Here is a 25060-nt window from a genome sequence, read left to right as displayed (position 1 = left end):
TTGAGGTAGCTTCATTCACTGAAGACTAACAAAATAAGCTGCTAAAAATTCCTACTTTAAAAATATATTTCAAAATTAAAATCTGTATTAACAATGTGGTTATAATTAGTAAGTAAACATATAAAAGTCACTTTCCACCTTTTCACTTTTTTCACCCTGAAAAATTTAACTCCTCCTTTTCTTCTTCTTCTTCTTTTTTTTTTTTTTAGCTTAGTATCTGGTAATTGAAGACCTTGGTGTCTCCCTTCTCATTCAGGCCCCCACCCCACCCTGCCCTTTGATGTACCATGTGCAGATCCGTATAGGATGGGCCTGGCTCCCGTGGTGCCCTGGTGGTGACAGGACGATGTCTCGTCCCTTCCTCCCCCCATTCCTGCTCCCTGTGGCCTGGCTGCCCGTTCATGACGTAATGGATGGCTGTCAGCTTTGGGGTTCCTGCAGGGTCCCTTAACTCTCTCCGTGAGCCCGTGGGGCGGGATGGGAGACTGAGATCCCACAGACTGCACGTGGCACCCACGGCAGTTACAGCCAGAGTCACAGCGAGGCCATGTGCCACCTACTGGTGACGTATTAGCTAAGGGCTTTATGTCAGCCCGACGACATGTATGAGTGCCTGCTCTGTCCTGGGCAGGGCCCTGGGACTGAGGAAGAGCAGTGGAGAGTCCTTTCCTCCTGGTGCTCAGGTGCCAGTGGAGGCAGCTCTTCATTACATCCCTGTGTATGTGTGTGTGTGTGTGTACATACAGAAATACTGAGTGAACTGTGAGGAATGCTACGAGTGAAAAGTACAGGGTGCTGTGAAGACAGATGAATTGCGTTATTTCTGTTGAACCTCCTGACAGGTTCTTGAGTTCAGTAGTATCATCAGGTGAGGGCGGAGGCCCGGGAAGGTTAAGTAACTTGCTCAGGATCACGTGGCTGGACAGTGGCAGAGCGGGGACTTGAATCCCGGTGTGTCTGACTCCGGGGACAGTGCTGGTGGTCAGTCTGCTGTACACACCCAGGTTCTGGCAGTTGGTGCCCTGGTGGTGAGGGAGGCTGAGATTTGAATTCACCAAAGTTGACCCAAGTCAGACGGCCTTCCCAGTTTTGTCTCCAGCCTCACTTCCATGGCGTAGGAAGGGCACGTTTTGGGCGTAACTGAGGGACACCCTGCTGTGGAGACGCCATCACGTTCCTGCCCACTGGGAGGAAAACCGATCTGCTGTTAGACCGAAAACTCAGAGCTGTCGGGAGGCTCTGAGCACGTGCGGCCGCAGCCTCTCTGCCCCGAGTCCGCTGGTCCTCGTTCTGACTTCATTCTGGCTCCTACTGCCAGAGACCTCTCCTCTAAGCACTGGAAGTTAGACAGAAGGATGGACAGTGGAGAGTGGGCTCCTGCCTTCTCTCTGTTCTCTACTCTCAAAACACAACTGAAAAAAAAAAAAAACAATTGGAGCTTAAAACCTAAATGTTTTCTGACCGCGGCAAGAAATGCTGAGGTCGGGACTGCAGCTTTCTCCTTGGCTTCTCCCCTTGAGCCACTTCCCCTGGTTTCTCAGGTCATCTGGTGACCAGGGTCCAAGGCCCATTCCTTTCTTCTCAGCCTCCTACAGGCAGGGGAGGGGGGTTCCAAAACCTTCACTAGACTCACGACATTGTATCTTTTTCTAGGAGCAGTGGAGACACCTGGATTCCACTCAGAAGGAGCAATACTGGGATCTCATGCTGGAGACCTACGGGAAAATGGTCTCAGGTGAGGGTGTGGGCCAGCCCGATGGAAGGGGTGGGAAGACGGTGGAACGCCTTCTGCGTGCTCTCAGAGACAGCCGCCCTCCTTGACGTCCCCTGGGTGAAGGACATCACTAGCGGCAGGGTTGGGAGTAGGGGCGAGTTGGAGACAGCAGAGTTACAGTGAGAACTCCCTTGTGCTGTAAGTATTCTGTGCGCCCGAAGGTGCTATGGCTCCTTACACACAGTAACTCCTTTAACCTGTGGGCTCGGTAATGGTCTTCCAATTTTTTTAAGATGATTAAAGTGAGCATCAGATCCGGTCCCCTGCTCATAAGTGCTGAATTTCAGTGAACTCAGTTACCATGGGTGATCTGACCGAGTGCACACTCTTTTCTGCTAACCCAGTCCCTGCTGACCGTTGGCGAGGTCCCAGTTCACGACCCTGGCACCAGCCTGCCGGGTGGTCTGACTCCAGCTGCCCAGAGTCTCCGTTCTGTGGCCTTCACTTCATCTCCTGGTCACCTTGTGGGCACCGGCGTCTTAGAAGCGCCACACACCCCTGTGAGATGAGCTGCCTGCGTGGTCTCCAGAGCGTTCATATCTCCCCGATGCTCAGGGCACTCCTTTGAAAAACCCAGCGTGGTCCCCAGTCCTCCCATTCATCCAGGCGCACGTATTCTCTCTCTCTCTCTCCCAGGCATTTCCAGTTGTGAGCCTGACCTGACTCCTCCAACCGCCTACGGGGAAGAGCTGGCAGGACCGCACCTGCGTGTCGGCGAGAAGATCCCAAGACCCACCTGCACAGGTGAGTGACCCCCTGTGGGTCCAGAGCCGCTCCTGACCTCCCGTCGTTGGACTGCAGGTGGCAGGGGAGATACTGGGACTTGGTTTCTGTGACATCGGTTATAACGAGCCATGGTCTGGCCAGTCCAGTCTGAGTACCGAGGTTGGGTCTCCTTGTCGCTGGCTGTCAGGCTGTTGACACGTGTACTCAGTCATGGAAGAAAGCCCCCACATCGGATCTGCTGCCTTCACTCCTGCCTGCTGTGACGGCCCTCCTTCTCAGCGGGAATTAAGATTAGTACGACTGAGACCCATACAGATACGGCTCGAGTCCCATTATAAAAAAAGATGGTCTAACAGGGCTGTCGTCCCTCCTGACAAGAAGGTTCACGGTAACTAGACTTTCCTTTCTCTGGTTATGGTGAACGGGAACCAGCCCACCCTCAACAGAATAAACAAGACCGACAGGAAAGCACTTTTTAGCTCATCTCCATGCACCTAACTTTCCTTACACAGCAGCAACAACAGATACTTCATACAAATCGCGTATTTGAAGACTGGTGCTAAGAGCTAGGAAAGTTGTTCTGTTGTAAAATAGCAGGCGCCCTTTGCCTTCTGCACTCTTCCAAAAACATCGCAGCCATGTGAAATCAGCCGTCACCCCTGCCTCCTTGCACACCCAGACACACACACACGCACTTTCACGTCTACAGAGGACCCCAGCGCCACGGAGGAGGAGAAGACCGAGGGTGGGAGCTGTGCGACAAGCCACTCTTTCTCCCCAGTGGGGTCTGAGGGGATTAATTATTTTTCTTTGCTCATATACACAGAGCAAGCATCAATTTTAAGCAATATATTTATCATAATACTATTTCACAAGGGTGCCTCTGGAGCGGTATTTTTCAAACTGCATTTCATGACCAATTAGCAGGTTGTGAAAATATTTTACAGGGTTTCAACCAGCATTTTAAAAAGCAAAATGATAATATTGAACAGAAAATATCAGAATGCAAATATCAACTATCAGCTGTCAAGGTGGGTAGCATTTCAGGAAATTTTTATTCTGTATCTGTGCGTCTGCACTGCATTCCAGTATAAAATTATTTCTTACCATGTGTAGCAGACAAAAAAAGTTTGAAAATGCTGCTTTAGAGGTTGTTGCCATAAGCTTTTTGTTTTAATGGGGTTTATTTTTTGGAGCAGTGTTAGGCTCACAGCAGGAGTGAGAGGAAGGTAAGGGATTCCCGCGCAGCAGGGGGTTATTTGTGTGTCCAGCTCACTGACTCTCCCTGTGACCACTCATTCTTATTTTTCCCCTTTTTTTCTTTTTCTTTTCCTTCATTCCCTGCTGCTGACCATGGTCCCATCAGATCTTACCTTGAGCCAGACTGTGGAGAGTGTATGAAGCCAGCCCGCCTTGATAAAGCAAAAAATGCCGCTCTAGGTTCCTGAGAGAGGATCTGAGGGACAGGCCGAGGAAGTGGCAGGCGTGGGACGCTTGGGAGCGACCCTGGGGGAGGCGGGTGCAGGAGTCCAGGTGTGCAGGGACGGGGCGTAGTAACAAGATGGGGAGGGACCGGTCTGGTCTGGAAGGCGCACACAGTAGCCCTCTGCCGGATCTGGGCTCAGACCAGGGGCGGCAGTCCCAGGAGAGAGTGGACATGCTGTTTTGTTTGACCATATGGAAGAATAGCTCATAGTCAGAGCAGGTCAGCAGGGCAGTGAGCCTCCAGAAGCCTTACACCCGTACTTCTAATCAGAATCCTGAAGGACTGAACAAGTGTACACAGTTGGCCCTTGAACAGTGTGTTTAAAAAGAAAAGGGCAGACGGGATTTCAAAACTGTAGAATAAACAAGACTATACTGTGCAGCACAGGGAAATACACACAGGATCTTGTGGTAGCTCAGAGAAAAAAATGTGGCAATGAATATATATATGTTCATGTATAACTGAAAAATTGTGCTCTACGCTGGAATTTGGCACAACATTGTAAAATGATTATAAATCAATAAAAAATGTTAAAAAAAAAAAAAAGAAAGGAACCACAGCTTCTATACATAAAAACAACCCCAAACAAAATTAAAGTAGCAACTAAACGGTGAAAAACTCTTTTTATGAACACGACAGATAAATGATTATTTTTCTTAATAGAGAAGGAGTTAATGCAAGTTGGTAAGAGAAAAGTGACTTTCCCAGTAAAATAAAACGGACAGCAGTCTTGGAGTTAAGAAAAATAACTCATAAAGGTGAAAAAATACTTGATTAATAACTGAAGAATTAAAATTTATACCCATGGAACACCGTCATTCACCAGTCTCAGTGGCAGATACCTGCGCCACCGAGTACTAAGTCCCGGCCACGCGCCCGCCCTCTGCTCAGCCTCCCACGCCAGAGGGTGGCGCAGTCATTCCGGAAATCAATTTGCCAGCAGGTGTCAACAGCCTTAGTAACACCGTTCCTGCCTGCTGGCACAGTAATTCTACTCTGAGGAACCTCCTTTAAGGTACTGATCAAAAACGTGGGAAGAATTTGTGAAGAAAAATGCTTATCACATCATTATCTACAATAGCAAAATAAACAACTTAGATTCCCACAGTAGGAGAACTCTTAAATAAATTATGCATTTACAAATATTATTGTGTTCATGGCGACATCTCCACGATGGGCCATTATTCAGCTCTTTAAAATGATATTTATAAAAGCTTCTTTAAGACAAGAGGAAGTACCTTTGCCATTTGAGAAGAACATGTTCTAAGGCTCGGGGAATGGTTCTCTAGCAGATTCCTGGGGCTGCAGCTGATAATGTGAAAGACACTAATATAGGAGAAAGGCAAACAGCTTCTTTAGAGCTACAGGAATAATGTATTTTATAAAAGCTGAAGATAAATTCTGCCACTAAAATGAAAATCTTTACTACATGCATCATTAAGTAGTAATAAGCAAACAACCTAAGTTATGAGGAGAAAAACAACATCTAACTGTTACGTGAGTTAATGAGGCACAAGTGAACGCCAGGTTCAAGTGCAGACTGAGGGCTTCACTTCGGCCCTGCGGCCTCGCCGTGCTTCACAGCCACAGTAAAGTGACACATTAGTGCATTTCAGGAATTGTGGGAGGGAGAATCCATGTGACATTGATGAATCGCATAGACAGACACACGTACAAAGGAAAGACTGGAAGGAAACGCATATTCGGAGCTGTCGGTATGACTGAGGTCGATCTGGTTTTCTTTCGCATACTTTTCAGATCGTTTTTGGTGGTCATACTTCTCTTTTCTGTGTGAACAGATGAAAACCAGCACTTTTTTAGCGCAGCCCTCTCACATCCCGCGCGTCCCCTGGGCCTTCAGCAGCGCTTGCCGCGCACCGCGGGGCCTCCGCGGGCGCTAACTGCCGGTGCTCGCTGCCCTTGGCTCCAGAGCTGAGTCACAGCCTGGACGCCACGAGCTGGGTGCCCGGGGCTCAGCCTGGATGGTGTTTTCCTTCTTTGCTCACTGATGCCTTCTTGGGAAACAGTGTTTTATGATGACCCTTTCTTTGACATACGAGCTAGAAAATAGGGCACAGCCCTGACTGAGCTGTTCCACATCTTCCTCCTCCTTTCAGGGGACAGGCAGGAGAATGACAAAGAGAACGTAAACTCGGAGAACCACAAGGACCAGGCGCTTCAAGCCTCGGGAGAGCCACCCTTCCAGGCTGCCCTGAGCGGCCTCTTCAGTGAGGATGAGTCGAAATGCTTTGGAGAAGGTGAGAATCTCCCCGAGGCCCAGGAGAACCTTCAGGGCGAGGGAACCAGGGGCCAGCTCTCCCCTCAAGACAGGAATCCTGGGAAGCAGCTGGGTCCGCGCCTGCCGCGTCCTCACCCCGGAGAGCCGTCTGTGCCCTGGCCTGAGCAGAGGAGGGAGGCCTCCCCGCGTGTGCAGCCGAGAGCCCCCATGGCCCAGAGACTCCCCACCTGCCGGGAGTGTGGGAAGACTTTCTACAGGAATTCGCAGCTTGTTTTTCACCAGAGGACCCACACCGGAGAGACGTACTTTCAGTGCCCCACCTGCAAAAAAGCCTTTCTGCGGAGTTCCAACTTTGTGAAGCACCAGCGAGTCCACACGGGAGAGAAGCCCTGTAAATGTGACTACTGTGGGAAGGGCTTCAGTGACTTCTCGGGGCTGCGCCACCATGAGAAGATCCACACGGGAGAGAAGCCCTATAAATGTCTCATCTGCGAGAAGAGTTTTATTCAAAGGTCCAACTTTAATAGACATCAGAGGGTTCACACAGGCGAGAAACCCTATAAATGTTCCCGCTGCGGGAAGAGTTTCAGCTGGAGCTCCAGCCTGGACAAACATCAAAGATCCCACTTGGGAAAGAAGCCCTTTCCGTAGCCAGGCTCTCTCGGCCCATTTCTGTCTCCTGGTCCACTTAGAAATGCTTGACTCCATCTGGAGAAACTGCCTCTCTCAGAAGACACCCCTGTTCTCTCGCTTTCTCGTGGACTGGACAGGAGAGACTGGAACTCTGTTTTAGACTCGGAGGCACCTCGGCCTCTGCACTGGACTTCACGCAGGTTTACTGTCTTGCTTCTCCATCAGGAGAAAGAAAAGTCTTCATTTTTCAGCGCCTCTCTTCCCTTGGGCCCTTGGGGGGTCCCGTTTTAGTTAGGAGCGCTCTCTGGGAGGAGTCTGCCGCTCCTGGGAAGGACCTCGATCAGCCCTGTGGAACCGGGGCTCTAGAGCAGGTCTCCTGTCACAGGGAGGGGCACAGAGGCCGGGGAGCTCGCGCGTGATCGCTGTACGGGTGCCAAGCTAGCGTCAGGTGTCCCTTGTTTCCGGTAACCTTGGTAGCCACCCCCTGCCTCATTTGTGCCTGACTAACCCCAGGTGTGTGTTCTCGCAGGCGCCCCGAAGTGGCCGTTGGGCCCGTCGGAACCTGCACGCTTACCCGTCGGCTGAGCTGTGTGGGGGAAGCGCCGACCCGGTGCCAGGGCCGGGCGCTCCTGGGTCCTCTGCCCATGCCCGCCCCCCGCTTGCTCTGGGGCCTCCAGTTGCCCCCCTTTCTCCTGGTGTCCCACTTACACCATCATTTTTGCCAAAGTGTCCGGTGTTGTAAAGTTATCTTCCTTATCTCATTTGGTCTGTGCGTGCAAGGAAGAAGTCAGTAGTATTGATCCAATTTGTAGTGTGTCTGGAGGTTTATTAACACATCTATCTAACCTGTCCACTTGTCCTTGTCTTCAAAAGTTCCGTGACCCAGAGTGCCCTGCTCTCGTACAGTGAGACTTCCACCCTCCCTCCATCTTGGTCCTCCTCTGGCCACTCCTCACTGTTTTCCGTGAGGACCAGGAAGGATGATGCCAACAAGGAGGCAGAGCCATCTCCCTGGAAACGCAGGAACTGTAGGCAAGAAACTGCAAGTTGTTGGCTGTCAATGGGAAGGGCATTGCTGCTTGATGAGAGGAGAGACAGAACTCAAGCTGGAATTCCTGGATTCCAGAGGAATTTGTTAACTCCCTTATAGGCATCCAGATGAGGAATAAGGCCCTTCTTCCTGGGGTGCAGGACCCACAGGGTAGACAGCAGGAAAATCATGGTGAAATTGGCATTAGATTCTGTATTCTTGTAGCAGAGGTTTTTAGGATGGTGGGATTTTCTGTTTTAAACCTGGACCCACAGCATCGGCAGTTTCTTAAGACTTACTGACTCATGTATCCTGAAGGGTAGGGTCCAGCCATCTTTGTTTTAACAAGTCCTCGAGGGGTTTCTGATGCCTGCTCAAGATTAAGAACCACTGTTCTACACAGTAACCAACCCAGAAATAGTCCAAGGATACGTGGGAATAACGATCCTGAAAGGAATGCTGAGCCCTCCCAGATGACTTAACAGACAGCCCCCCCCCCCAGAGCCCTTTAAAACTCATTGAACCTGTAGAATTCTTTGGGCATCCAGTGAAAATCTGTTCCACAGAGGAAAATCGAGAAGCTTTTAGGTTAAAAGGCTTTAGGTGGAAGGTTTCTCCGTGGGCCCCTCTTAAATGATCTGAAGGCTGATAGAAATACAAGGAAACAGCCTACCTTGTTCGCAGTCTTGTCCTCAGTCACCAGTAGACGTTAGATGAGCGTTTGTTGAGTGGATGTGTGAATTAATGAAGGTCAAATGTTGCATGTGAACTTCCCCTTATCCTCTGGCGCAGTGATCAGCAAATATGGCCCACCGCCTGTTGTAGTAAGTGAAATCTTACTGCAACGTGACCACACCCGTTTGTTTATGTTTTGTCTGTGGCCCTTGGGGGCCACAGCAGCAGAGCTGAGCAGGCACAACAGAAACAATACTCCCTGCAAAGCCCACAATGCTTACCGTCTGACTCTTCACAGAGAAATTTGGTGACCCCCCGATCCAGAGTAACGTTTCTCAAACCACAGCGTGCCTACAGACCACCTGGGGAGCCTGTTAGAATGCAGACTGACTCATGGGTGATGCGGTGCTGCTGGGCCCCGGACCAGCCGGAACCAGAGCGCTGGGCGGAGGGCCTGCAGTGACGCCAGGGCAGGGCTCCCACGTCTGTGGCTCATCTCCCTCGGGCGCCTCATGACCGATTTTGACTCTGCAACACAAAGCCTGGACCAGACACGGTGGAGGAACAAACCACTTTATTAGGAGAGTTTCAGTGTCGTGAAATTCTCCGATTCCTAGGTCCACGCTCCTCGAGCTCAGCCTCATGATAGGTACTTCTCTCCGAGGTCCACCCCCAAATTCTTCAGAGCTATGAGTGCGCTTGATTTCTGACCCTTCTCTGTGTCTGTGCTCAGCCCTCCCCGACTCGTGGAGCCCAGCTCCAGCCCCGCTGCTTCCTCGGTGGCTCTGCAGGAAGCTAAATCTGGAGAAGCAAGGCCACGCCCGCCAGAACCCACTTAGATGGCTTCTCCTTTGTCTTGAGGTGGAAAGTCCACACGTAGGTGGGTCCCCGCTGAGGGGTCTTGTACACGGGGCAGGGATACACACCGCGGCTGTCCTGCTTGTCTGCGGGGACGGCCCTGAGGAGCATCACGGGCATGGGGGGCGCCAGCTCCTTCAGCTTTCCCTCTGCGATGATCCCGGCCTGGGGACAAGGACATGAGGACAGCTGGGGTCAGACCCGCGGCCCGGCCGGCCCCACGCCACGCTGTCCCCTTCCGCGGCTGCCCGGCTGCTGCTTTTGTTGTGCCTGTGGCCTGTTGATTTTCAAGGCAGCCACAGAGTCGAGGAGGAGAGGATGGGAACAGAGTTAAAAGGCCACCAGACTTGCTCGTCTTACTGAGATCAGCCATTTTCCTTCACCAAACACTGCTTGAACGGCTGAGGGCCTTCAGTTAATTTCGAGAGTTCTGGAAAGGTTGATTCTGATCACTTGTGCTTTTGCCAGTGTTCTTGTTTTAAGGAAGAGAGGAATTTTGGACACCTATGGCCTTCCATTTTTGCCAAAATCTTTCTAGAATAGAACCTTTGAGAATAAGAACCCTTGGTGGGCAGGTGTTCATTTGGGGGAAGTTTTAAATTATTACTTAGAAACAACATGATGGGGAAAAAAATGGGAGGTGGTTGGAATCAGTACCCTCCCCCCATGGTGCCAGTGCTCCTCCTGCCGAGCTCCTTCCCTGCTTCCCTTTTTGCGTTTCTCTCGTTTTGGTGTTTTTGGTGTCCTAGCTCTGGCTCGTCCTAGGCTGCCCTGCACCTAACAGTCCATGTGTGATCACCACTGACAGAATCTTGTGCAAATGCCCAGCAGGGGAGAGGGAAGGAGGCTTCCTTCTCGGGTTCAGGCTGCATGAATGCTGTCCCACTTTCCTGGCCTTTCTGTTGGCTCTTCATTGGTTCCCGAGGACCGTCATAACCAAAGCACCACAAACTCAGTGGCTTAAAACAACAGACAATTTTATTCACAGCCCTGGAGGCCAGAAGTCTTAAAAGGTAGGTAGGGCTGGTTCCTTCTGGAGGCTCCGAGGCAGAAGCGCCCTGTGCCTCTCTCCCAGTGTCTGGAGGCCGCGGCAGCCCTTGGCGTCCTGGGCTGGTAGAGGCATCATTCCAGTCTCTGCCTCCATCTCCATTCTCTTCTGTCTCCAACATGGCCTTGTTATAAGGACACCAAGCACTGGATTTAGGGCCTGTTCTACTCCAGTATGACCTCATCTTAATTACTTACATTTGTAAAGACCCCTTGTCAAATAAGGTCACATCTGGGGTTCTGTATTTTTGAGGGGACACCAACCTGTACAGGTCTCTATGCATATTGATGTGGCCTTGTAGGATCTTCTAGATCTTCTAAAAGCTCCCCCCGTTCCTTTGCATTGACCGCTAGGAATAGTTCAGTGTTACCTGCCTAATGGGATATTTGACTGAGCAGTCCTTCCAGATCACGTGTGTTACGAATGTGCACTTGCTCCAGAGTTACCCATCCTCGTTCATGTCACTTATCGCAGCCATGTGTGCTTGTTTGCTAGTTCCCTATTGTTGACAAAACATCTTTTCTGATCTCATGCTGACTCAAGTGTTTATTGCCTTCACTCAGGAATCCATTCAAAGTGTCACTGTAAATGGTATCTGCTGGCTTCCCTTTGCTGACAGGTAGCAACGTCAAAAGCAGAAAGGACTCCTGGCTTCCAGGAGCTCCTGAGCAAGGGAGGCGGGCCAGGGCGGGGAGGTGATGGCCCAGGGCTCACAGCGCGGGGAGAGCGGACCCCAGCACTTTCTGAGCACCCCTTGCGCTCTAGGCACTGTTCTCAGCGGCTTGCCTATTAACTCATTTCATCCTCGCAGGAACTGTCTTTCCCCATTTAACAGTTGAGCAAACTGAGGTTTTCACAGGGTTAGTAAATGGCAGTGCTGGGCTTCAGATCCAGCCAGTCTGGCTCCAGAGCTGCTGCTTCTAACTATTCACTTAACTCTGCTCTCTGCACCACCTAGGGCTGCAGAGAGGATCTGACAGCCCTGAGGAAGGGTCTCGAGGTTGGAAGACTCCAGGGCATCCCTTAGCAATCACCCTTCATGGGGGGGGGGGCAGAAACGCAGACGCAGTCAGCCCACGAGGGCGCCCTGCAGCTCATCCCAGGACTCACCTGCGCGTCCCAGCGTGCGCCTTCCATGAAGAGGCCGTGGACGTAGGCCCCTTCCCGAGGGGGGCTCCTGAGCTCCTCTCTGTTCCTCTTTGTCACGTCACACTGCAGGGCCACCTGGTCCAGGGGCCACCCGTTCTTGCGGGCCGTGGACTGCATGATGGCGGTCAGGAAGGACTGAGGGTTGAAGAAGCCCGTCAACCACACGGTGGAGGGCATCGCAAAGTCGCCTGTCCAGGCCTCCAGCTCCTTGACTCGGTTGAGCAGGTCCAAAAACCAGGCTGCCAGGCCTGCCGTGGAAGGGTAGGCCCGCCTGGCCCAGGGCTCTGGCACTGTGTCTAGGTACAGGGCGCTCTGTAGGGTCTCCATGTCGCTGGTCATGGTCAGCTCCCCCTGAAGACAGAGGGGGCAAAGAGTGAGGGGCAGCAAGTCCCTGGAAACAACTGGCCTCAGGGATCTTTGGGTCTGTGGAAGGACAGGAGATAACTGCAGGGTGGGTGACATGGTGACTGTCCCTGTCTCATGCTTGATTTGCAAGGTGTGACTCGTAGAGGCTGGGGCTTCCATGCTCTCCCCGCTCCAGTGATACCAGAGCCTGCACCTCCCTACTGAGCAGGTACTTTAGGTCCACTGTGGGCCTCAAGCCACCGGTGGGCCCCCTACAATTCCACCCTGCCCTAAGGCCTGAGCTCCCCGGCCCTCCTCCAGCCTGTGCAGCCGCCCTGCGGGCTCTGCGGGCGGCTCAGAAACACAAGACGCCAAAGCCACGCTAAGTGAAGTCAGTCAGTCAGAGAAGGACGAGTGTCCTGTGGTATCACTCACATGTGGAATCTGAAACATGAGACAAATGAACTTGTTTAGGAAACAGAAACAGACTCAGAGACATAGAAAACAAGCTTATGGTTACTAAAGGGGAAAGCGGTGGGGGAAGGGTAAATGAGGAATTTGGGATTAGCAGATACAGGATATTTTACATAAAATAGATAAACAAGGTCCTACTGTACAGCACAGGGACTATATTCAATATCTTTTAATAACCTATAATGGAAGAGGAATCTGAAAAAGAATAGATGTGTAACTGAATCACTCTGCTGTACACCACAAACTAACACAACATTGTAAATCAACTACACTTCTATTTAAAAAAAAAAGTTCCCATCCCCAGATTCTGGGCTAGCCAGACTCCATCTAAGAGAGCACTGCCCAAGTAAAATATAATGCAAGTTGCAAGTGGGAGCCATGCATATAATTTAAAATTTTCTGGCAGCCACATTAAAAAAAGTAAAAAACAAAGATGAATTTAATTTTCATAATGTATTATTTAACTTAATGGATTTAAAATGTTAAATATCACTTCAATATGTAATCAATATAAAAATTATTAGTAGGATATGTTCCCTTTTTTGTCTTGTATCTTTGAAATCTATGTTTACTTTACACTAACAGCACATCTCTGTTTGGACTAGTCACATTTCAAGTGCTAACCTGTCATTGGTGGCTACCACGCTGGACAGTGTATAAGAATTTAGCTTCTCACGTAGTTTCTTTACATCAGCAGAGAATTTTCTGGGCAAGCTGCCATCAGTATATGGCCCCTTGAAAGTTACATCTAGCTGTAAAGGATTATAAAGGAATAAACTGGCATTTGAGAGTTTGGTACATCAGGCTTTTGTGCATTTGGTTAGTGGGAGTCAGCACCTCTGACCAGTCAGCTGTGGGATACTCGCAGGACCTGGTTCTTCACTGTGTAAGGCTGAGAGCTAGATGCCTCACCCTCTACTGAACTCCTCTCTGTGGGATTATGCTGTGGCCAGCAGACCTCTCCCAGGCGGCCACCTGGCCTTCCCCTCCCATTTCTCTGAGCTGTGAGCTCCCTCAGTCCTCAGGGGCTTGACGTTGGGTAGCAATACGGTTTCTCATCCAGCCAGTTATGAAAAAAATTCCTTATCGAAAATGTTAAGAGGCCCCGCCCTCGGCCCAGCCACTCACTCCGTTCCTCACGCTGCAGCCCCCGCCGTAGCTGCCGCGGAGCCCACTGCCACCGCTTCTGAGCAGAAGATGGCTGTGCCTCCCACATACGCTGATCTTGGCAAATCTGCCAGGGACGTCTTCACCAAGGGCTATGGATTTGGCTTAATAAAGCTTGATTTGAAAACAAAATCTGAGAATGGACTGGAATTTACAAGCTCAGGTTCAGCCAACACGGAGACCACCAAAGTGACAGGCAGTCTGGAAACCAAGTACAGATGGACCGAATATGGTCTGACGTTTATGGAGAAATGGAACACTGACAACACACTAGGCACGGAAATTACTGTGGAAGATCAGCTTGCACGTGGACTGAAGCTGACCTTCGATTCATCCTTCTCACCAAACACTGGGAAAAAAAATGCTAAAATCAAGACAGGGTACAAACGGGAGCACATCAACCTGGGCTGCGACGTGGATTTCGACATTGCTGGGCCCTCCATCCGGGGTGCTCTGGTGCTGGGCTATGAGGGCTGGCTGGCTGGCTACCAGATGAACTTTGAGACCGCGAAGTCTTGAGTGACCCAGAGCAACTTTGTGGTTGGCTACAAGACCGATGAGTTCCAGCTTCACACTAATGTAAATGATGGGACAGAGTTTGGTGGCTCCATTTATCAGAAGGTGAACAAGAAGTTGGAGACTGCTGTTAACCTCGCCTGGACAGCAGGAAACAGTAACACTCGCTTCGGAATAGCAGCCAAGTACCAGATCGACCCTGATGCCTGCTTCTCGGCTAAAGTGAACAACTCCAGCCTGATAGGTTTAGGATACACTCAGACCCTAAAGCCAGGAATCAAACTGACGCTGTCAGCTCTGCTGGATGGCAAGAATGTCAACGCTGGTGGACACAAGCTTGGTCTAGGACTGGAGTTTCAAGCATAAATGAATACTGTACAATCGTTTAATTTTAAACTATTTTGCAGCATAGCTACCTTCAGAATTTAGTGTACCTTTTAATGTTGTATGTCTGGGATGCAAGTATTGCTAAATATCATGTTAGACTCCCAGGGTAAAGATGATTCAGCTTTAGGGTGTTGCCCTTTCAAAGGTACAGAAGAAACGCAATTCTAAAAAAGGTCCTTTCAGCTGTAGACTTGGGGGGAACTTGCTGGCCCCTCTAGAGATGCCAGGTTTCTTTTTACCTAGAAATGGCTGCAAGTGGAAGCTGATAATTTGTAGGCACTTTGTAAATCCATATTGAGTAAATGAATGAAATTGTGACTTCCTGAGAATTGAACCTTGGTTTCCTACCCTAATTGAGGAGAGGCTCGTTGTTTGATGGTGTGTACAAACTAATCTGAAAGGGACTTTTTTAGACAGATCTTCATGGCCTGTTTCCACCCAGTCCATCACCTCTTTTACACCAAAAGTAGTCTGCAGGATGTGGTAGCTGTTTCTTTTGTGCCATTTTGGGGTGGAGAAGGTGGATGTGATGAAGCCAATAATTCAGGACTTAATTCCCTCTCATGTTGTGGTTTTTTTGCCATTGCACCAGAGTATGAAATAGCTTCTAAGAGTTCCAGCTGCAAGCTGGGAAGAGTCTCTGTGACTGTAATCACATGGTGACAGCACTCAAAATCTAAATCAGACTTCTGTTGTATTCTTGCCACTCAGTTTATTTTTTAGCAGTTTAATGGGTACATTTTAGAGTCTTCCATTTTGTGTGGAATTAGATCTTTCCCCTCAAATCTGTAATTAACATCACTTAAAACTTGAATAAAATATTGAAAAAAAAATGTTAAGAGTATTGACTTTATGACTTAAAAAAAGTTAGACATTGTCTAATATGGCACCCAGTCAGTGTGGGCAGAGCCTTTGGGTTTGCTTGTTCGATGTGCTGGGTAGTGTGAGATGCCCCGGGACCCCTGTGCACCACCTAAAAGAGTCCTAGAAACTTCAAGTGACTGTTGAAGAGAAAGAAAGAATCAGAAGGGAAGCCTCGCTCAGCATTTCCTCTCCTCCCAGGATGCCCATCTCCCTGCCGCGTTCCGCTGGGAGCTGGGAAGGGAGCGCCTCACCACTGCGGGTGTCAGACGCGGTCCAGGGAGGCCCTCAAGTCTCCCGCATGTGCCAGGCCATCCTGTGAGCCCCCCCTGTTCAAGTCACTCCCTGCAGCCATTTCGTCTCCAACTCTCCTCTCCTGCCTGCCCAGCTTAACCTGCTTAACCTCTTCCCCAGACTTAGAAGCGCCCACTCCTCTGACCTCTGCCGCCACCCCTGCACCTTCGCTGTTCCCGGGATACCCCAGTGCATCTTTCCTTCTACCCGCCTGCCTTAATGCTGCTTCACAAACTCGTCTCACTGCAGGAACTACCTGGCTGCTGGTTAAAAATACAGGTTTCCAGACCCAGCACCAGAGGTGGGTGGAGCTGGAGGAAGGAGACAGGAGAAAGCCCCCGGGGGAAACTGATGACCAGGCCAGTTTGGGGACCTGTCCTAATGAGACTAGGTTTTCAGGACAGCGTTTTTAAGTGGAGATCGCTCTGTCTGTCCCCTAGCTCACGGCAGGGCTAGGAGGAAAAGGCAACGTACGGTTGTCCTGACTGCTTCTGGGTCAATGTTGTCAGCACAAGTCACCTTTTGAAGTTCACCACATCAGTCTTACTCTCTTAAGTTGACCTCTGCTCCAGCCAAAGCAAGTGAAAACCCTCAGAACAGGCTTAGGGTTCCTCTGCTTGGAACTTCTAAAACATTCTTCTTATCACTCAGCTGTCATAACCCTACCCTTCCTCTAAAGGCCCCTCGATGCCACTTCTCTGGGGCCATCCCTGACCCCACATACTTGTTTCTCCTGTCTTCTCCCACCTCTGTCTATGTGGCACGTAATCAACCCTGCCTTGTGTTACGATCTGTCTGTGTGCTGGTCTTCCTGCCAGGCTGTCAGTCCGGAAGGACAGTCTCCGTGGCATCCTTCGGCACCCAGCGCCGAGACTTGCCCAGCTTCCTCGTCAGTCAACACTGCCTGAGCGAGACTGCAAGCCAAGAGCAAGTCCCTGCCCACCCCCTTCGTCTTCGCCCAGGCCCGTTCTGGGTGTGTGGACATCCAACCGCAGCGAAGGCTCTTGGAAGAAAAGTGAGTAAATGAATCAGAAGTTGAATGGGTAGAGACTGCACCGAACAGCATGGATTGAGTGAGCTAAGACGGCAGCAGAGCAAGTCAAGGCCATCATTAATCCACACCTCGAACTTCAGGAACGGAGCTGCGGAAACTGACAGGCCAGGGCCTTGCTTGCATCTGAGATTGTTCTACCGAACTCTGTACTTCATTGGATTCCAAGCTGGTGCGTAATTCAGAAACATTACCAAACACCGTGAGTCTTCAGCATCCCTTCCTGTCTCTCCTTCCTCCTCATTTGCGACTGCCAGATAACGCGCTCACAGCTGTCTCTCCTCCGCCCGCGTGACCGCGGCCACAGAGCTCCAAGGCCAGACACGAGGGCGGCAGGGCCACAGCCCCGGACATCTGTCTACGACAAAACTGGGTTCTCACTTTCTCTCTGCCTGGGCCTGCAGCTCTTTTACCGCTGGTGTCAACTGTCAACAGTTACCATCCTCAGCTTCCAACAGCCACAGGACCTCCCACTTACCTGTCATCCAGGTGAACGGTTATTTAACTGCACTTGTCTGTTAGACTCTGCTGGAAACTTGGAGGAATTATCTTACGGTGAATCAAGTGGATGTGTTTACATAATTGGCGGTAAAAATAATAGACACTTCCACTGCTCATGAGAAACGTCAGAGCTTGTGCAGTGTCCTGGGTCTTTCAGATAAATGAGAGATTGTAAGACTAGAATTCTTTCCTCTGATGGGCAGAAATAATAGTGCTGGGGTACTTGCCACGTGCCAGGCATTGTCCTAAACGTTCTGTGCAAATCGCTTTCTTTAATCCTTCCCAAAGCCCTGTGAAGAGGACCAGTCTCCCTGTTTCACAGGTGACAAAAATGAGACTCAGAGAGACTTGAGTCACCCAAGGCCGCACAGCGGGGGCATGGTAGAGCTGGGAGGTGGTCCCATAAAGGCCTAGGACCTCTCCGCAGCAGCACACACTTCTGCCTCCCGTGAAAGCGACTGCACTCGCGTCAGTGGACGACACAGGTATCAGACTCGCCTTCTGCTGGCGCTCAGCGCGCAGGCTCCCGGGCGGCTGCCAGCCGGAGCTCGCTGGGCCTGTGCAGACGCAGGCTTCCGGGCTGTGCCTGACACTCCCTGCAGCCCGGCTGGACTCCGCTGCCTGGGACTGACACCTTCCCGGGCAGTGAGACTGCAGCAGGAGCACCACTGCCCTCCCACGAGGGAGTCGGCTGGCTGTGCCCTCCCTCCCCCTGCCCCGCCCCCACCCACCTTTAATCCGAGGTCCAGCTCCCTCAGTGAGCGCTGCATCTCCCTGGTGAGGACGTTCATCCGCTCACACTCCTGCAGGGTAACCACCACGTAGGGGGTGCGCTCCTCCACTCTGGCAATCAGCTCTGGGATGTTAAACTCGTCTGTCACCCGCTCCAGTATTTCTTCCAGGAGGGCCTTGACCTGCCCCACAATAGGAAACAGAGGGTTAAGAAGGGGCTCGACTTCTCCAGAAGGACTCCATTCCCCTGCGATCTGGCACTGAAGACGCCAGTCATCCAGGCCCTGGGCACACTGGCCTGCCTGCTGAGGTCAGCTGGGTCAGAGGCTGAGGCCCAGCCACAGCATGGCCTCCCCAGAGGCTGGCCAGCTCCCTGTGACTTGTTTGACCAGCTTAAAAAGATAAACACGGAAGCCTTTCCAAGAATTGGGAGTTGAAAACCACAGAGACTGACCCTGTTAGCTGTGGAAAACAAGCTAGCAAGGCACAGGACGGACTTGGGCCTGGGTGGTCATTTTGGGCCGTAGGAAGCTGCAGGGCTGGGCAGCAGCGCTGAACATATATATAAATATTCCATTCTGAGTTTCCGTGAGGCTGCACTGAGGTTCCTGTCCTTGGTCCTGGAAGACGTGTCCCCATCGATCATGTAAACCTGCCCCCCAACTCCAGGAACCCCTTCACCACACACACTCAGCTAATCAGACCAGGGGAACGGGAGCCATCCGGGTCTCTTTCCTGGAAAATTGGAATTGAGGCACCGAGATACTGGGCTGTTTTGGGGACAAGCACCAGGAGGCTGAGTCTGCTGTTGAGGAATAAATGAGTAAGCCCAGGAGGTCTGTCGGCAGAGAGAGAAAAATGAGGACGTGCAGACTTCAGAGAACACGTGGCCAGCAGAGAGGGATGGAGCGGGGGAGAGGGAGCCAGTGAGCCAGCGCCAGGCCCTCCTGGCATTGGGAGAGCTGCTGGACGCGGGGGGTGGACGCTATTAATTTTGTCCGTTAAACTCACCCCCCTTCTTCTCATAGCAGGCCCCATCTCCTTGTGTGAAATCACCTCTTCCCACCGTTCTGGGGCACAGCCACCGTGCCCCGCCCTCCCACGGCTCAGACAGGCCAATCAGATGACCTCTCCCAGGAGCCTGAAAACTGAGCCTCAAGCCCAGGATTCAGGCGGGGTGGTGGCAGGAAGGGCCCTAAAAGGATGGTTTACTCTTTCTCCTTGGGACGCCTGAGCCATTGTGCTTTCCACCCTTTCTTAGGTGGATTCCTTTGATCTAGTGAGCTACTTCTTGCCCATTTCAGCTAAATTGGTCTCTGCTGCTTGCAACCAAAGGACACTGACTGAGTTGATACAGCTCTGTTATGTATTACCTGTGTGAATTTAAGCAAATCATTTAGGCCTCCATTTTCTCGTCTCTAAATATTTCTGAGGGTGCCTCTCTCCACGGCCCCCTCCCCCGCCAACCCCCAGGACTGGTGAGAAGATCAAATCAGAAGAGGTGATGAGTGTGGCAGCATCTGAGAGCCAGAAAGAACTCTATAAATGTGCAGGATTATTAATATTCACTTTGCCCTGCATTGTTAACAGACAATACATTCTCTAGGAAAAGAGCTGATATTAGAAAAAAGAAAGTAAAAACTCATCACCCTGCCACAAATGGGTCTCCGGTGCTGTCAAAGCGAAAACTGGAATGGAATTTTAATGGTACCTGGAAGTCGCTGCTGGAGCAGAAGGACAAATGGCTAAAATTGTATGGCACTTCTGTCTGGAGCTGAGTTTGGAGAAACAGCCCTGTATCAGTAAGCTGCCGTGGGGACATGACTCACAAAGAGGTGAGAAGACAGTCTGGGGGTGTGACCGTGGGGAACCAGTTCTAGTCTGTCACTGATCAGGCTGTAGAGGGTTAGAAGCAGATCCACAGACATAAAGAGGACCCTTCCGATGGGAGGAACAGGTCCCAAGGGAGGTGGACTACTCTGTTTCCACAAGCAAACACCTCTGCCTTTTTTTCCTTTTTGGAAAAGTAATAAATACTTATCATAAAAATGTAAATACTACAGATTTCTCTGATTTCAGAAGCAAAATCCTCTCACAATGTTGCCTCTTCCCTTAAAGGGGGAGAAAGCCCGACTGTCAGTTATTTGGTTTATAATTTCTGCAGGTGCCCTTCAATGCATATAACCCCATCCACCCATCCATCCTCGTATTTACCGTGTCTGCCGTGTCTTCCTTCCTACCCCCTCCCTCCACACCCCCTTGTCTTGCTTTCTGTCACTGATGGAATCATACTGCACATAGCTTTTTCACCTAGTGATAGATCTTGGACGCAGTCCCTTGTTAGTACATACGGATTTACCTTTTTAACAGTATGTGTTATCTCACTGTTTCAGTATACCATAATTTACTGAGTCACTGCTGTATTGATGGGTATTTGGTCTGCTTATCATTTCTACTGCTACAAACAATCCTGAAATAAAGAAATGTATCATAAAATCTGTGCCCTTTTGAGTGTTTCCACTGGCTGAATTCCTAGGAATAGACTTATGAGTAAAATATACGAACATTTTAAATTTTAGTAGCTATTGTCAAATTGTTCTATAATTTAAGACTCTACTAACAGAGATGAGTGTGTTTTCTTATGCCTTCACCGCTGGATATCACCACACTTAAAACTTTTTACCCTTGTGTGAAAAATAGTATTTCTTGTAACTTCATTTAGTTATGAGTGACATTGAGAATGTTTTACTATTTTTATCAGCCATTTGTATTATTACCTGGGTTTCTTTTGTGTCTTTCTTCTCTTTCGTCTTGTCTCCCCTTTTTCCACATGTAAGAACTCTGTATATTAGCAAAACCTGACCACTTCCTGGTATCTGTGTTGCAAATAGGTTCTCCTAGTTTGGCAAGTGATCACAGTTCATTCGTCTCTGACACACGCACGCACACACACACACACACACACAAAATTTTTTGAATTAGTTGGAAGAAGAAGATAAGGAAATTACAAGAGCTAGAAGCTTCTTTGAATGTTGCCTAAAGAATCCTAAGTCTGTTACTTATACAGTCCCAGCCTCTTTGTTTCTAAGCTAGGAACATTTTTCATACCAGGTGGTTTGGATTCTGGGCAACATAAAATTTCTTCTCTTCCTTTTGTTCTCAATTTACATCCTATGCGTCAAATAGTAAAACAGCCTTAGCAGGACTGAGAGCCAGCTTCTCAAAATAGGCTCACCTGCATCATCGCTGGACTGCAAGTCCCTGGGCCTAACCCCGGACCCCAGAATCGAAGTTTCATGCTCCCTAGTCCATTTTGAGGCATATTAAAAATTGAAAATTATTTTAATGACACCACTCCATACCTTTAAACAAACGCTCAGCCCCTTAACTACCAGTCTGTTTGTTTTCCTAAAATCAATCTCTGGAGCCTGAAAGTTGGGTATCTCCCCAGGTTTCCTAACCTTTAGTCTTCCAAGGATGTTTCCTCTTAATTATGAGGAATCTCTAACCAAACAAATCCGGGCAGTAAGTACTGAAGAAGGCACATCTGTTGGAAGTCCAACTGGCTTGTTTAAGGAAGGGCTTCACAGGGAGGTTCCACTGTTTTTTGAGGGGAGGGTAGGCACTGGGGATTGAACCCAGGACCTGGAGCATGCTAAGCACACCATCTACCACTGAGCCATACCCTCCCCCCTTGAACACATTCCTTTCCTGCCCTCTGGTCACCCTAAACCCGTACCTCACCCTCCGCTGCCTTTCTACTCCACAGACCCCCTTCACCTTCCTCAAGTTTCAGGAAGTTCCTGTGTTCAGTAGCACCTGACGTGTGTGTCAGTAGACTCTCGGACTAAATGTCATTCACACAAAGAGACAGCATTTTTGTCTTAAAGAGTAACAGGTTCATTCATAGGAGCACCTAGTTGGTGGAATGAAGGTGGGGGGTGGGGGGTTGGGGGTTTTTAGGAACAGCTCCCCACGCATCATTACTTACTTTGCTAAGGAATCCTGAGGTCAGTTTCACGGTTCCCAAACCATGATTTTTCAGCCCTGCCCTTTCTTCATGTTGGCAGACAAGTGGAGTAAAACCTGCCTTAGAGCGGACGAGCAAAGCACTGACCCACCCGGCCGCGGGGACGCCCCACGGTGTAACCCGAAGGTCCGCGCGGTCACATGACAGGCGTGAGGCCCTCGTGGGTGAAGGCTCAGCGCATCGGGGCTGGACCAGCTGTGCGCCAGGGAAGATGCGCGCCCTGCATTCTGCGCTATGTACCCTATCCCGGCCGGCGGGAGGAGGGGTGCCCTCTGCCCCCCAGAACATCTTGGACAGCCCCTCCATCTACCTTTTCTTCTCTGGTGGCCCCGGCTCCGTCTCCGGCCTGGCTGTCCCGGGGCTGCAGCTCCAGCACCGTGCGAAAGAGCTTCTCCGACGTCTGGGTCAGGAAGCCGACCTCTGCATTTGGGTGCAGGCCATAGAGATACGGCGACTCCGGGGGCAGCTGCGCATCGATGTACTGAAAGTCAAGGACACGCTCCCTGACAAGTCCGCTGGAAGGAGCGCCCGTCTCCCCCCTGGCTGGTCCTCTGCAGGGGCTCAGAGCGGGCTTCGGCACCAGGGCCCCTTGGGCCCTGCAGGTGGACTCGGCTCCCCAGGGCTGGACCACAACAGCACACGCTCAGCCTATCAGTGCGTATCTCACGATGTCCATTTTTGTATCCCGGATCCGTTTTCCACAAGTTCCACATTCGAGAGACCATTTTTTTTTCTGGAAACTTAGCTGACTTTATATCTATCTCCCATTGCACCTCCTCTCTGAGCTCCCTGAAGTATACCTGCCCCTCCACACAGAGGGGGACTTCTAGGAGTCTGTCAGAAATACTTATCCTGCCTGGAAATTTCACCCAGCCCTCCCCACTTAAGTCGCTTTTCTCTCCCCTCTGTTTCTCTAAGTCAGGGATGATAAACCCAAACGCGAACACAGGAGCATGTATGCAGAATAAATGTGCGAATCCTGCTGTAGGATGAGGTGAGCTTTGCTTCAAGTTCCCTTACCTGACAGAAAGCATTTGAATTAAAAAAAAAAAAAGTAAAACAGTGTGGCACAGAAATAACACATCTCTGTGGTCAGTTACAGGGGGCTGCCTCTGCCATCCCTAAAAAACCCTGCCCACTGTCTAAGGTTCACTTCCTTCTCCGAATGTCCACTGAGTCCTCTTACCATTCTCTCCATTACAGCGAGAAAACACCCCACAATTTTAGCTCCTAATTTGACTCTGATGATTTCCTGGTGTTAGTAACATCTGGTCTAAGTCAAAGATGCATCCTTCCTTAAAGGCAAATTTGGTGTTTATTTTTGCATTTCTTCCAGTGCCCAGAACACTCCCGGACTCTTGGCAGGGGCCCTATACGCGGCTACTGACTCGCGGGTTAAAGAGAGGTGTGAAGGAAAGGGAAAGCTACCTCAGTTGTTTGGACGTTGGTAAACCATGTTACTGTCACCCGGCACCCGCTCCAGCCTCTTGTCAAACTGCTCCACAGACAGTAGGGGGCGCTCTTGCACAATTTTCCTGGCCAAAGCTCCAAAGTGTTTATTTTAAAAATTCTTTTTGTTTCAAGAGTCTTATTTTTAATTTCTTCTCATAGGCCGTTTTTCTGGATCGAATGACTTTTAAGACTTACCTTCTTAAATTTTAGAAATTAAAAAAAATTTTTAAAGCTTGTAGTTAATGTTCCTATGACCAGTACTCCCCTTAAGTTTGGTATTCCAAGAGTTCTATTCAAGGCATGTTCAAAAGTCAAGCAACAAAAAAGCTTTCTTTTTAAACTGTCTCTTAATACATTTCCATTTCAGGCTAACTAGGCATAGCTGAAGTAACAAATGAAAACCCAAAGTGGTAATATGAGAAAGCTCCCTACGAGTGTTTGCTTGGCGCGTGTACATGCATCTGTGTTCACAGCAACCAAGCGAGAACAGGAGGGGCGAGCGACCTGTCCCCAAGGCCACGAACCTCTGGAGATATTCAGATTCACTGATACACACTTTACCAAAAGTTGGCTAAGTTCTTACCTGAAGTTTTGCTCCTAATGGTTTTATCAATATCCTGAATGAAAACAATCAAATAGATGCCCCAGACATTGTAGAAAAGAGCGACAATTATTGAACCGAACATCAAGAATATAAAAAAAGATCTCAAAAGTTCAATTTTGTCATTAATTTGAGGCTAGAAATCCTATAGCTCTCAAACTGAACAGGCTGAGAGCCACACTCGATGTGAGCTCAGCTCTTTAAGCTGCTCTTCCCTGGCCCTGTGTGAGCATCTCCCGTCCTGCGGGGCAGCATGGAAGGAAGACCCAGGTCCCGCGTGATGAGGGAAGCGCGGAGCCCTACCTGATGGTAACCACTGTAGTCCATGTTGCCTGGCAGTGGGAACCCTGGGGCCAGAGACAGCTCTCCTCCCAGCATTTCTGGTTTAATGAATTCCTCCAGGTAGGCTCTGCAGAGCCTCCTGTCCCAGTCGTCAGTGATGTGGCCTCCGTACATGATCTCTCCAAACAGGTAGCGCAAGTCATCATAGGGCACCTGAAGAGACGGGGAAGGAGAGGTCTCCACACCGGCCCCAGGGCCGGCCCGATATGCAGGCAGAGCGGACGCCGAGGGATGGGATGGTTCCTGAGATGAGGAGCAAGGCCTTATTCACCTGCGTACCCCTGGGCCCCAGCAGGGTCAGGCCCGTGTAGGAGCTCAAGAACTGCTTGAGGAATTACATCAAAGAGCCAGAAGAGGGAAGGCACCAAGGCTCTCGCACACAAGCCTTTCCTCTTTCATGGTCACTAACTGTGGCGATGAAGTCAGGCTCGACCTGCGAGTCCTTTAAATCCGCCAGTGTCAAATGGAGGGCAGCGGGAACAGGGTACTTTTCTAATTCCTTGCCGTTAATTAGCATATTAATTAATAGTCTCTTTGGAAAGTTCAAAGTGAATGAAATACAGCACACAAGCTTATGCGTGTTGAAGTGAGAGAGGGAAGCCACCGGGACAAGGCCATGTGGCCGCGCAGCAGGTGAAGGGACGATGTGTTGCGTGTGGGCTCCCCGGGACCCTGGAGCTGGAGGCAGA

General features: G+C 50.2%; 3 protein-coding genes across 5 annotated transcripts in view; 2 read left to right on the top strand and 1 right to left on the bottom strand.

Moving 5' to 3' along the window:
• Positions 1-25060, top strand: part of ZNF18 (zinc finger protein 18) — a 37294-nt gene that overhangs the window by 9710 nt on the left and 2524 nt on the right. For 2 of the 3 annotated variants that reach the window (XM_010988099.3, XM_010988098.3), the window contains exons 4-6: positions 1654-1735; positions 2411-2518; positions 6104-7707. In XM_010988099.3, the coding sequence (XP_010986401.1) occupies positions 1654-1735; positions 2411-2518; positions 6104-6876 (963 nt within the window). In that variant the 3' untranslated portion in view covers positions 6877-7707. Of the gene's footprint in view, positions 1-1653; positions 1736-2410; positions 2519-6103; positions 7708-25060 lie in introns of those variants that run through there. The other variant, XM_064495272.1, reaches the window with a different exon arrangement.
• Positions 9140-25060, bottom strand: part of DNAH9 (dynein axonemal heavy chain 9) — a 273515-nt gene continuing 257594 nt past the window's right edge. The window contains exons 65-69 of the mRNA XM_064495271.1: positions 24333-24524; positions 22287-22457; positions 17946-18128; positions 11580-11969; positions 9140-9586 (exon numbers count right to left, since the gene is read on the bottom strand). Coding sequence (XP_064351341.1) covers positions 9359-9586; positions 11580-11969; positions 17946-18128; positions 22287-22457; positions 24333-24524 — 1164 coding nt within the window. The 3' untranslated portion in view covers positions 9140-9358. The remainder of the gene's footprint in view (positions 9587-11579; positions 11970-17945; positions 18129-22286; positions 22458-24332; positions 24525-25060) is intronic.
• On the top strand, positions 12934-14958 carry LOC105095887 (voltage-dependent anion-selective channel protein 1-like). Its single transcript, XM_064495273.1, has one exon. It carries the CDS (start codon positions 13530-13532, stop codon positions 14121-14123), a length of 594 nt encoding a protein of 197 aa, XP_064351343.1. The 5' UTR covers positions 12934-13529; the 3' UTR covers positions 14124-14958.

This window comes from Camelus dromedarius, chromosome 16, assembly GCF_036321535.1.
Source record: "Camelus dromedarius isolate mCamDro1 chromosome 16, mCamDro1.pat, whole genome shotgun sequence".
NCBI classification, from domain to species: domain Eukaryota; kingdom Metazoa; phylum Chordata; class Mammalia; order Artiodactyla; family Camelidae; genus Camelus; species Camelus dromedarius.
Note: the sequence above shows the minus strand (reverse complement) of the source record. Positions and strands in the feature narration are given on the sequence as shown.

Coding starts and splice junctions, on each gene's coding strand:
- LOC105095887 (XM_064495273.1), top strand. CDS start 13,530: ATGTTAAGAGGCCCCGCCCTCGGCCCAGCCACTCACTCCGTTCCTCAC.